Below are 12,743 nucleotides of genomic sequence, written 5' to 3'. Positions count from 1 at the left end.
CACTGCGAAGCAGAGCATTAATTAATAACAAGACACGATTGAAAAGATTGATGCCTGTTTATAAATCCAGCTACTGTCACTCACCAGCCTAAGGAGGTGCTTAATTACTTTTGAAATGGTTCCACTGAAACCCTTTTATGTGTATTTATCTCATCTGTTTCCATCACAGGGTGAGTTTCGATGAAGGAAGAACCTGGAATAAATATGGTTTCACATCAGCACCGCTCTTTGTGGATGGCTCCCTAGTGGAGCCAGGCATCGAAACACAGATAATGACGTAAGTTGTAGAGTTAATCAAGCTGTCTTGGGAGTCAGTAGAGATCTGCCATGTTAGCAATCCATCAAAATGAATGTCAGGTTTGTTCCAGGATGTCTGTGTTGCCCTCTGGAGTCAGGAGGCTTGCAGGAAGGCTCTTTGCTTATTCAGCAGCTGCATTTTCCACAGATCAGTTGGTATAGTAGTATTTATGCAATACAACCTTCCTATGGCTTCTTGATTTAAATGTACACAACAAAGATACACAATTAAAATATCTGTAGCACTGAGCAATAGCAATGGTACCAATTCTATGGTTAAACCATCACAGATACAGATCGAATGGGGTCACACTGGGGTGGAAAGAAGATTCAATGAGTCTGGGGAGAGGATGGCAAATGGCCTTTAGGATAAGGAAATTCTGACGAGTCCTGCTAAAATTCCATTATTCTTCCCTTCCTCCATATCATGAAATATACTTGAGGACTACACACACACAGCCCAGATTCACAATATTCTCCATACATGCCAATGTGGTGAATGTCAAGAGGGTGGGGAGCAGATGAGCAAGGGGGATCACTACTAAGTCCCAGGCACAAATTTATGATGTCATCCTCCAAGATCTCTACCCTGGTAGGTCCCAGAACAACCTCATCATGTTCAAACTATGATAGCTGCTGATAAATTATTCTCATTGCATGGCTGTTCACTTGCCTGCTCCCATCTCCTCCCACTGGTTACGACATGGACATTTTAATGAAAGGAATGGAAGGAGGACATCCAAGTGAGACTCATCTGTTACCAGTTATGATAGCCTCACTAAGTTGTCACCTATCCCTCCCACTGACCATTATACAGCTATCTTGTTGAGAAGGGACAGGATGACTAAGAGTATTCACCCATCATGAGCTGTAATCATTTATTGAGAGGTGACTCTCCTCAACATGCTGTTCTCTCGCTTATTCCACTATGTGACTGTGCTGATGGGAGGAACGGGGAAGGCTAATCTGTCACTGTCATTGACAGACAATCTTCCTTGTTTGACTGCCCTCTGCCCACCACTACACTGTCAACTGCATAGCCATGCTCGCTAGAGGGGTGGGGTTAGGTGGACAAGGCCAATGTGACACTGACTATAATGATCATTGATAGGTCTCTTTTCCTTAGCTGCTTGCTCAGCTGCATCATGGTCCTTTATTGTCAAACATAGAAATGAGGATAAGGAAAATCAGGAATGAAATAGGAGCTTTGTCCTCCCTACACAAACATTTTTAATACATGAATAGTTTTGTAGATGTTTGTTTAAATTTATTGTTAACTTAAACATACATAAGGAAGCCTACATTGCTAAATTTGTCCATGCTACCTTGTCCATGTAGCTACAGTATATGGATAAATGTTAAAAAAGGATTGTGAACTGGGTATAGCTATTTTTGAGATATAACTGTAGGCTTTTATTTTCAAAGTTAATTGTGTGTGTGTGTGTGTGTGTGTGTGTGTGTGTATATATATATATATATATATATATATATATATATATATATTCTAAAATATTTATTCTAATCAGACTATGGTGGGTAAGTATGTGCTACTTTTCAGGACTATGGCATATTTTGAGCAATTCTGAACAATTTTAGGATACAGTACCATTTTTACAGCTACCTTGGTAAGTTGACTAGGCTGCAAATCCAACTTCTTGCTTGAATAAATAAATGGGGCATCATGCACAAGGGTAGAGGATTTGAGATTGCATTTAATACTACTATTTAAATTTCATTGCCTTAAATTTATTGTAGTCTATTTGGCTATTATACTCCCACTGCAGAATTGAAATTATTCTTCTGACTTAGACATAAATTCAACTGTATTGAATGTACAGATTGAAGATTTTGAAATTGCCGAGGGTTTTCTATGACTTCAATAGAATATCTAAAGCAATCTGCTTAGTCAACCCCCCCCCCCCCATTAACTCTCTTCACTGCTTGCAAAGCCTTGGGGACCAGGTTGCCAGTAACTACAAGAAGAGTCCCCCATTGTTTGCTGTTGGAGATTGTGGTAGCTAAAAAGCTTCTTAGATTCCAAATAGATAACAATTCTCTGTGGCCAGACTAGGGATGTAATTCTTCAGTAAATTTCTTCTTGAGGGAAGCAATAAGGAATTTTGATTATTTTCTCCCAGTTGCCAAAAAGTTTACAAAACCTGTGGTGATTTTGAAATCTTTTCACAATTTAGCAATTATTCTGTGCAAAATTCACATGTAATGGTTTTGTGCCAAACCAGCAGTTTTGATGTAGGAAACATGGGGTTTTTTGATCCAGAAATATTTATTAATACACAATACTGCTTCTAGCACAAAATATATGTTCTATGCAAATAAGGCTGTGCAAATTTTTCATAGAACAAATCCCCATTTAAAGCATTTTATGCGCAGAAAACAAAATTTTCTGGCAGGAAAAATAGTTCCTTATTGAAAGGAAAGTCCTATTTTCTGTTTTTCAACCATGTTTTCAGTATTCTTTCAATCTCTAGGCCAGGAAAAACAGGCATTCATTTGCAGGTGGAATTATGGTGGAATGTCCACGAACAGGGTCACAGTAGAGTCCCCTTTGAGCTGGATAAATCTGCTCATAGATTGATGTTACATTTTAAATGTAAGATTTGTTATGAATGCAACACCCCCTCCATCCCCACCCCACGTAAACATCTCATTCCTGTATCTGAATATCAGTTATACTCTTTGCCATTAAGCCTCCTGCCTGGAACTATAAGCAACTTCTAGATAACCTTTATGTGGTTTCCTTTGTACTGGTTTGCAGTTGCAACTGCTACATGTTTTTTCAAGTCCTCTCTACTGTCCAGTTTAATTTTCATTTATTACTACTTTCATGAAAATAAAATGGTGAAAGAAAACCTGTATACAAACCTGCATCTCTACTGGAGAGGTGGAGCATAGAAAATTCCAGGGAAATAATCACATTACCATTTGAGTACCTTAAAAACTGTCAAATATTGTTTAGGCTACTACATTGTATCTGATGAAGTGGGCTCTGACACATGAAAAACTATATTAAATAACATTGGATATTCTTTAAGGCAGGGGTCCTCAAACTTTTAAAGCAGAGGGCCGGTCCACCATCCTTCAGACTGTTGAGGGGCCAAATTATCATTTGAAAAGAAAAAAATGAAAAAATTCCTATGCACACTGCCCATATCTTATTTGTAGTGCAAAACAACAACAATAACAATGAAAGACCAATACAATATTTAAAAATGAAAATAATTTTAACCAACATAAACCTATCAGGATTTCAATAGGAAGTGTGGGCGTGCTTCTGGCCAATGAGATAGTCAGGTTAATTAGGATTGTTGTTGTGTGTCTTCAACTCATTTCAGACTTTGGGCGAGCCTAAGTCCAAAATTATTTATTTATTTATTTACTACATTTATTTACTACATTTATATTCCACCCTTTTCACCCTGAAGGGAACTCAGAGCAGCTGTATGTACAGACAATATATTATATTATTAGCATAGCACAATATTAGCATTATATATTACTATATTGAACTATACCACTATACTGTAATATTATATGTAATATATAACATATAATTAATATTATTATATGTTATTATTAATATTATATTGCATAAAATAATATTATTACCAATATCACATGTATATACAATATATTATATTATTAAAACTGATATAAAAATATTATATTATAAATGAGGGCGGGGGCCAGGTAAATGACCTTGGAGGGCCGCATCTGGCCCCAGGGCCTTAGTTTGGGGACCCCTGCTTTAAGGAGTTACTAGACCCTTTATTCTAATTAATAAGCAATTAATAAAATTGGCAGCTATTGGATAAAAACAATTATTCATTTCCCTCTAATTAGGACTTTATTTTTCTTTTCTTTTTGTTGTATCAAGCTAGAGGCGTGGATGATGGGTTGTGTTGTCAAATTTCGAGGTTGGGGGGCCTGTAGTTTTGTTGTTTTGTTGGTCGCCATGATGCCATCACTCATTTATATATATAGATACTAATAATGATGATTTGATTTACTTGCCTCTCCTCAAGGCGGGGCACAAACATTATGTAAAAGACATATATTAAAATGTACTTCTATTTTCTGACTAGAAAATTATCTTTTCATGACAACTTGGAATTACCAGTATTGATCACCTTTACCCAGAGATCCTTATGCTCCGAATAAGGGCCGAGCTGTGGCGCAGGCTGTTTGAGCAACCAGCTGCAGCCAGCTGCAATGAATCACTCTGACCAGGAGGTCATAAGTTCGAGGCCAGCTCGGAGCCCCATGTTTGTCTTGTCTTTGTTCTATGTTAAGGCATTGAATGTTTGCCTTATATGTGTAATGTGATCCGCCCTGAGTCCCCTTCAGGGTGAGAAGGGCGGAATATAAATACTGTAAATAAATAAATAAAAATAAATAAGCAGTAGTTGGATGGCAATATATCCTCCCCTGAACAGGTGTGTTGGTTAATAGATATAAATATAAATATCTTCCTTCCTGTTCAAGTCACAGAAGTTAAAGCTAAATCTCTTGCTGATTCCCCCCCTCCCCAGTTATTTACAATTGGAATCTGAAATTCATCTGGAGGGTTCATTATACTAACCTGGTTGTAAGTCATGCACAGATTGAGAAATATCAATTTCCCCTTCAAAACTTTTCTGGCACCACATGGAAACCATGGAAGCATTTACTTTTCCTTTCAAGTACCGTACTACTTAGCAATTTTCTCTAAAATGAAAAATAAAAATATCTCCTATTACATTTTGTAAAAGCAAACCATTTATTTTAATGTGACAACCCATTAAGCTTCATCTTGGTTTGGTTGCTTTATGACAACAAAGAATGCAGTGAGGATAGATTTCTCATTATGCTGTAAGCAACAATGTCTTACAGTTTTGTCCACTGGATAATGATGTATCAGTGGGAAGCATAGCGATGGTTTCACAACGTGCTGGAAGAATTCTTTTATTTAATAAAACAAGAGTTCTAAGCTTCATTCTGGAAAAAATGTCAGGATTTTCTTTGCTACTGAAGCTACATTGGAAACATAAGCACAGGTTTTGTTTGTGACAAAATGGAGTGAAAAAAGGTGGAGGAGAATTTGATTTGGAACTTAAAAAACATATTTTTTTGTTAAGAAGACACCAAATGGAAGCTGGTATTAAGGAAGTGTATCACATGGCAGAGAAGTCTGGATAGCTATCAAATGTAGGAACTAGGGTAATGTGTGTGGATTGTTTCTTAATGTATCCTGAATTGTTAATATGAGAAATCTTTATGTCATGGGAAGAGCTATGGTGCATGTATAGAACTGGCTGTTGATTTTGATCATACTAACATTACAAAGTATGGTGCCAATGGTGGTATTAGGTGAATGGCTCCACGACAAGAATGTTCAAACTTTTTGCCTAATGCTCCTTTCCAAATGTACACTTGGAAGTATTTTTTGAATATGACATCGTTACTGAAAGACACAAGCAACCACATAGCCTCAGTTATACCTCTTCTGTGTGATACTAACATGAAAAGGGAGATTGTGTGCATACTTTTAGAAGATCAAGGCCCCTTCTACACTGCCATATAAAATCCAGATTATCTTATTTGAACTGGATTTTATAACAGTGTAGATTCATATAATCCAGTTGAAAGCAGATAATGTGGATTATCTTCTTAGATTATCTGGATTATATTGCAGTGTAGAAGGGGCCCAAGACTTTTTGACTCACTGCTCTTAACATCCAGAATACTGCCTGATTGTGGCTATAAATGTTGAACTGGAATGGAAACTAGTTCATATGAACATCTAATTGCATGTAGCCAGGTAGCAAGCATGCTTTATTCAGAGTGAAAATCCAGGAACATATACAGTGTTCCCTCACTACTTTGCGGTTCACTTTTTGCGGATTCGCTGTTTCGCGGTTTTTCAATAAAGTCTAAAAGACTATTATAAATCATAAAAAATTACAATTTACAGCCTAAGAAAGGGAGGAAGGAGAAGCCAAAGGGAGAGAAAGGGAGCCCAAGCGGCAACGGGAGGAGAAGGAGGCGATTTATCAACATACGATTGGTTGATAAAGACTTAAAATGGTGTATAAATACGAAAATAATGTATAAATATTAAAATAAATATAGCGTCCCTACTTTGCGGATTTTCACTTTTTGCGGGTGGTCCTGGAACCTAACTCCAGTGATAAGTGAGGGAACACTGTACGTTTCGTCTTTACTCATGTGATATACCAGTCTTTCACATGGGCAGTGAGTGCTTGAGAGAAGTGAAATTGTTAACACATTGAACATATCACATTTTCATTGCATTTTTTCTTTGCAATAAAGATACATACGGATGAACATGGTGTAAGTTGAGTATTGCAACTACTTCCTCTTGCTGATAGTGAATGTAATGTTTCATTCTGTGTATGCGTGTAAGAGAGGGGGGAAGCGTGTGAAAGAAGTCACGAGTGGAGTGCCACAGGGTTCCGTCCTGGGCCCGGTTCTGTTCAACATCTTTATTAACAACTTAGACGAAGGGTTAGAAGGCACGATCATCAAGTTTGCAGATGACACCAAACAGGAGCAGAATTCAAAACGATCTTGACAGACTAGAGAGATGGGCTAAAAATAACAAAATGAAGTTCAACAGGGATAAATGCAAGATACTTCACTTTGGCAGAAAAAATGGAATGCAAAGATACAGAATGGGGGACGCCTGGCTAGACAGCAGTACATGTGAAAAAGATCTTGGAGTCCTTGTGGACAACAAGTTAAACATGAGCCAGCAATATGATGTGGCTGCTAAGAAAGTCAATGGGATTTTGGCCTGCATAAATAGGGGTATAGCGTTTAGATCCAGGGAAGTCATGCTCCCCCTCTATTCTGCCTTGGTCAGACCACACCTGGAATACTGTGTCCAATTCTGGGCACTGCAGTTGAAGGGAGATGTTGACAAGCTGGAATGTGTCCAGAGGAGGGCAACTAAAATGATCAAAGGTCTGGAGAACAAGCCCTATGAGGAGCGGCTTAAAGAACTAGGCATGTTTAGCCTGCAGAAGAGAAGGCTAAGAGGAGACATGATAGCCATGTACAAATATGTGAGGGGAAGTCATAGGGAGGAGGGAGCAAGCTTGTTTTCTTCTGCCCTGCAGACTAGGGCACGGAACAATGGCTTCAAACTACAGGAAAGGAGAGAGTGAGAGAATAGGGGGAGGCATGAGGAAGAGGCTATCTTATATATTTCTGTGATGAGACCTCAATGTGATTAGATATTGAAGTCAATTCTCACCTTAAGCAGTGAATGGCACAATTGCTCTGTCTTATGAGATAGTATTAGTTATTATTTATTTATTTCCAACATTTATATCCCGCCCTTCTCACTTGAAGGGATTAAGGGCGGCGTACACAATTGGCAACAATTTGATGCCAACACATAATTAACATCATAACAGTATATAAAATCCATTACAAACAATTAATATAGTATAAAAATATAAAACATATGATTAAAATCCATTCATCTAATATCCTCGAGCTTTAGTCATAAATCAGCCCAGGTCATCTTTGTCAGTTATTCATTAAAAGCCTGAGCACATAGCCATGTTTTTAGGGCTTTTCTAAAGCTTAAAAAGATTGGGGCTTGTATATCTCTGGGGAGGGTGTTCCACAGCCGAGGAGCCACGACCGAGAAGACCCTGTCCCTCGTTCCCACCAGCCACACTAGCGAGGCAGGTGGGACTGAGAGCAGGGCCTTACCAGATGACCTTAGGGATCTTCCTGGCTCATAGGAGGAGATACGTTCGGACAAGTAGATTGGGCCAGAACTGTTTAGGGCTTTATAGGTGAAGACCAGCACTTTGAATTGGGCTCGGTAGCATATTGGCAGCCAGTGGAGCTGGCTTAGTAAGGGGTGGTAGGCTCCCTATAAGCCGCCCCAGATATTAATCTGGCTGCCTCCCGTTGTACTAATTGGAGCTTCCGGGCCGTTTTCACAGGCAACCCCATGTAGAGAGCATTGCAGTAGTCCAAATGGGATGTAAGAAATCAGAAGATTAGTTTCCTCATTTTGATCATAAGTAAAAAGGAACCTTGTTTAATAGGTTGTATTGTGTTCTGCTGTGCTACTTAAGCAATGTCCTTAGGTTCTAGAATTTTTATGAGGACTTCAAGGCTGTAGGTTTGAAGAATTTATTATCTTTTTAAGGGTTCACAAAAACAATAATAACATTTTTTTAAAGCAGTCTTTGCTGAGAAAGGATTTTTAATGGCAAGATTTACATGCGGTTTCACAGGAGCTAAATAATAAGTTCCACTCTTTTATAGCGTCTATAAGTGGTTACTATGGAGCTTGTGTTTCCCTCCATGGAATTTTTACTAAGCTGATCTTCTTACACCTGGTTAGACTCACATTGTGCTAACAAAATAATGAAAGGATAAAAGACCTCCTTCTGATAGAGTCTCTAAGGGTAGAAGTATTCATTCTATTGCTTTAGAATGGCACCTCCAGAGTTTAGAATTAGGTCCAGTGGAAACAAATAAAAGCTCCTGAATGTACTTATATTGTGTTACTTATCAGCACTAAAATAGAGTATTTAGAATTAAATGAAAAAGAGATCTAGTCTCCTTTTTTTTGAACTGGAAGTAGTCAATTCAAGCAACACACACACACACACACACTTTAGGAAACATGAAATTTAAGGCACACACAAAGCCATAAGAATTAGCACTCAATATCTTTAAAAGAGGATTAGACAAATTCATAGAAAATAGACTCCTGGAGAATCTTTGCATGTTGCAGCAAGAAATGATATTTGCAGTTCGTAGCAAGCTGCTTTTCTAACTAGCTGAGCTGGAAATTTGCCTCTTGTCTTGAGGTGAGCCCACCAAAACTAGAGACTTGGTGTCAAAACCTGAAATCTGGCAATCCTAATCATGTGGCAGCAGTATAGACTTGGTTTTGTACATACCATCTAAAAAGATTTGTACATAACTAAAAAAACCCATCATGTAATATGTAGTTCAAGGAGCCTGCATGGTGTTTGGGTGTTGGTCTAGATTCTGCTGAATCAGGAAAAATGAAGGCACATGGAACAACCAGATGTTTTGGCCTTCAACTCCCAGAAATTCTAACAGCTGTTAAACTGGTTGGGACTTCTGGGAGTTGTAGGCCAAAACACTTGGGAACCCACAACTTGAGAACCACTGCTCTAAAGTGTTGCACAGCTAAGGATATCTCAGAAATCACCTCTCCCACATCTTGATCTTAAGATTGACATTTAAGGCTTTCAAGAAATGCTCAGAGGGTGCTAACAAGAGAATGAACATTTTTTTATAGTAACCCTGAATTTTGGAATGCTCCACAGAGGGAATAATTAAAATGCTGACCTGCCATTTTTGTAATCAAGGTTGCTTTTTTCCAGCTCTGTTAATAAAGCGAGTTTCTGTTTATATCTATGACATTATGATTTACCCTTTTGAACTGTACATACAAGTGCTATAAGGAGATGCTAATTATAGCTCACCACTGTTTGGATCGGCACTCCAGATTTATTTATTTCCTTTTTTATAAATAATATGATCCTCCTACACAATGGCATTCAAGACAGTATAATGAAATATTAAAGCATGTCAAACCATTATAGCTTCTTTTAAACCCAAATATATATAGATAGATAATTAGGCAGCCAATCATACAATTAATTGCTCATGTAATTACCCAATTATTTCTTTCAATGCCTAATTATCTTGAGTTTCTTACTAATGATGTAGAACAATCAACTTGGCAAGCTCTGCTCCAAATTCGTATTCTCCAAGTTTAAAAAAAACTCTTAAAGGGGTGTCTGTAATCCTGATGACAAGTTATTTCAGGATGAAAATGTATTCAGCCTCAAATGTGAGAGGCTACAATGCGAATTGCTGATAAAAGCCTAGAAACTGAATGATTGAGAAGCTTTGATTTCAGTTTACAGTTAGGTTTTAAGGAATAAGAGGTTGGACTCATAGAACCAATGCTTGACCTGGAATTCAGAGACTTTATTAAACTCTTAAATACTTAACCATGTCGTCATTGTATATCCAGCCATGGAGTCTGGCTCTGGCCTTGAGACAGAAACTAAAACTTTAGGTAAGCAGACATAATAACATGTTGCAAAGTGTTCAGGGATGTTTTGTTCAGCTATCCGCACCATACCTGGTTTTGATCAAAATAAAAACTTCCCTTCTCAAGGCTGAGTGTCTGTCAGTCTTTCATGAACAAGAATAAGTATAAAAAAGAGGGGAAAATGCTTTGGGGAAAATGCCATTAAATATTAATTCTCAGTTTCTCGCTCCTTCCACTTGTTCAGAGCTATGTTTCGTGTAACCAGGAATTCTTTGAACCAAATGTCACACAAAGCTATTTGGAAACATCATAAATACTCCCCCCCCTTAAAGAACCAGATTTCTAAAGCCTTGATTTGTCATTCAAAGAACGCATATTTTGATATCCCATTAATGTCTCTTCCCTTCTTCTTGCAGGAGTAACCAACTGACTAATCTGTAAATCCGCCCTGAATAGAACTCCCTGCGTAATTATATGTTCAGCAGATTATTTCACTAATTGCTCTTGGCGTCATTTGGTAGCTTGGAGATCTCTCCTTGGCATGTCATTTGCTGCTTTGGCACAGTGCTGCCAGCCCTTTAAGGAAAGTGCAGGCTGCATTGTCAACTGACCATTTTCTAAAAGGTCTCCAGCGCCCATTATAACTGCCAGACAGAGACGATATTAAGATCCTCTTTGTAGCTACTTACAGTGATGAGCATTCAGTGGTTGGGTTTCTCCTGTCCACTCAGGTTTTGCTGCTTAATTCTTAGAGGCCCCAGTCATGGCTGAATGGGAGTTTTTCTTTCTGCATTTATAGGTATTCCATTGAGACAGTTGACAAGGGAACCTCTTAATTATTTCTATTTACAATATATATGTGCCAGGTCCAAGATTTCCTCCTGTCACGTTTGACCTTAACATTCTATCACACTGTCGCATAAGCAAGGATGTATTTTCATTGGGAGTTTTCATGTGGTTCTTTCTCTCTAGTATACACATTTAAGGAGTGATGTGCTTCTCAGGGCTCATCTCCCCAAGCAGTTTAGTCCAGTATAAATCTGCCCTGGAGCAGGTCTGGATTCAGCATTTCCATCCTGAATCTAGGGCCATTGCCAAGACAGCACAGGAGTGCATCTACTGGGATGGCACATCTTTCACCTCCTCCATGTCACCACTGTGCCACTCCTAGCCAGCCATGCATCTCTGTCTTACCTGCTGGCTGTCGCAAACACATCTGCTGGTGTCAGAAAGGGGTGCCTATGTGGCCAGTAAGATGGAGGGGGAAATCCAGTCTAGTGGTGGCAACATGGGCACAGTCCATTCCCTGAGGAGTGCAGGGAAAGGGTATTGATGCCTACTCTAGACAATGGATCATGCTGAATTGTGTCCAGTCCCACTGTCCATACTGCCCCAAATTTGTGGGAGCCCCCTGAATTTCCAGAAAGTTTCAGAGTATCCCCAATGCTGTCCAAATCAGGTTAAAGCTGGTTTAAACCCAAAAGCTCCCATGATACTCATTGCATGCAGCAGTGTGTCTTGGGGACAGCCTGTTGTCTACTTAAAATAAGTCCAGGATTGATGTTGTTATTTGCCAGTGTACATAAGCCCTTAGTATACGTTTTCCTGTTGTTTTCCCTCTGAAAATTACTGAAAGGGTTTTGAACATTGATGCTATTTAACCAAATAGTTCTTACAGCATCTCCACCTACTGTTGAACCACTTGTTCATGGTGAATAGGATTCAGTGCTCCTGTGAGGCAAAGAGGCTATGCTGATGGCTTCACCGCTGTTAGTAGGGTCTCCCATGTCAGCTAGGCTTTTGCTGAGGCACAAGACTAAATGTGACAAATTGCACAACAGCAGTAATGGAGGATGACACTGGCCGAGGACCTCTTGAAGTCAATAGTAATAGTGCCATAGCTACCACTTGTTAATACGGTGCAGGAGAAGGCAGAATAAACACCTTTTTAATATCTTTTACAATAAAACCTTTTGATGACACAATCCAAAATGAAACAATAAATAGTGCCATAAGAGGACACTCCAAGGTCAGAAGGCATTCAGCAAGCTACTGGGATACAGCAGAGGACAACTACAAATGGCACTGTGTCTAATAATGCAACTGGACTCAGGACAAAAGGATATCCAGTTGTTGACATACTCAGGGATGAAAGTATGAAGCTGCACAATAGATAGTACAAGGACATGGAATGAAAGAAGTAAGAACTAAAGGGAAGTTCAATATAGTAATATAAGAACCAGAAGGCATGAACATTATAATACTTCAGGTGAGTGAGGTAAAGTGGACAGGAATGGGACATTTTGAGTTAGATAATTACACCATGTTTTATTCAGGAAATGAAAATGAGAAGAAAGGA

The 12,743-nt window shown here is 38.7% G+C and overlaps 1 protein-coding gene across 1 annotated transcript in view; it reads left to right on the top strand.

The window, feature by feature from the left end:
* Positions 1-12,743, top strand: part of sorcs3 (sortilin related VPS10 domain containing receptor 3) — a 665,522-nt gene that overhangs the window by 531,156 nt on the left and 121,623 nt on the right. The window contains exon 14 of the mRNA XM_062976280.1: positions 170-277. Coding sequence (XP_062832350.1) covers positions 170-277 — 108 coding nt within the window. The remainder of the gene's footprint in view (positions 1-169; positions 278-12,743) is intronic.

The sequence above is a fragment of the Anolis carolinensis genome, chromosome 3, assembly GCF_035594765.1.
Source record: "Anolis carolinensis isolate JA03-04 chromosome 3, rAnoCar3.1.pri, whole genome shotgun sequence".
In the NCBI taxonomy this organism is placed as follows: Eukaryota; Metazoa; Chordata; class Lepidosauria; order Squamata; family Dactyloidae; genus Anolis; species Anolis carolinensis.
This window is presented reverse-complemented; position numbering and strand designations above follow the sequence as displayed.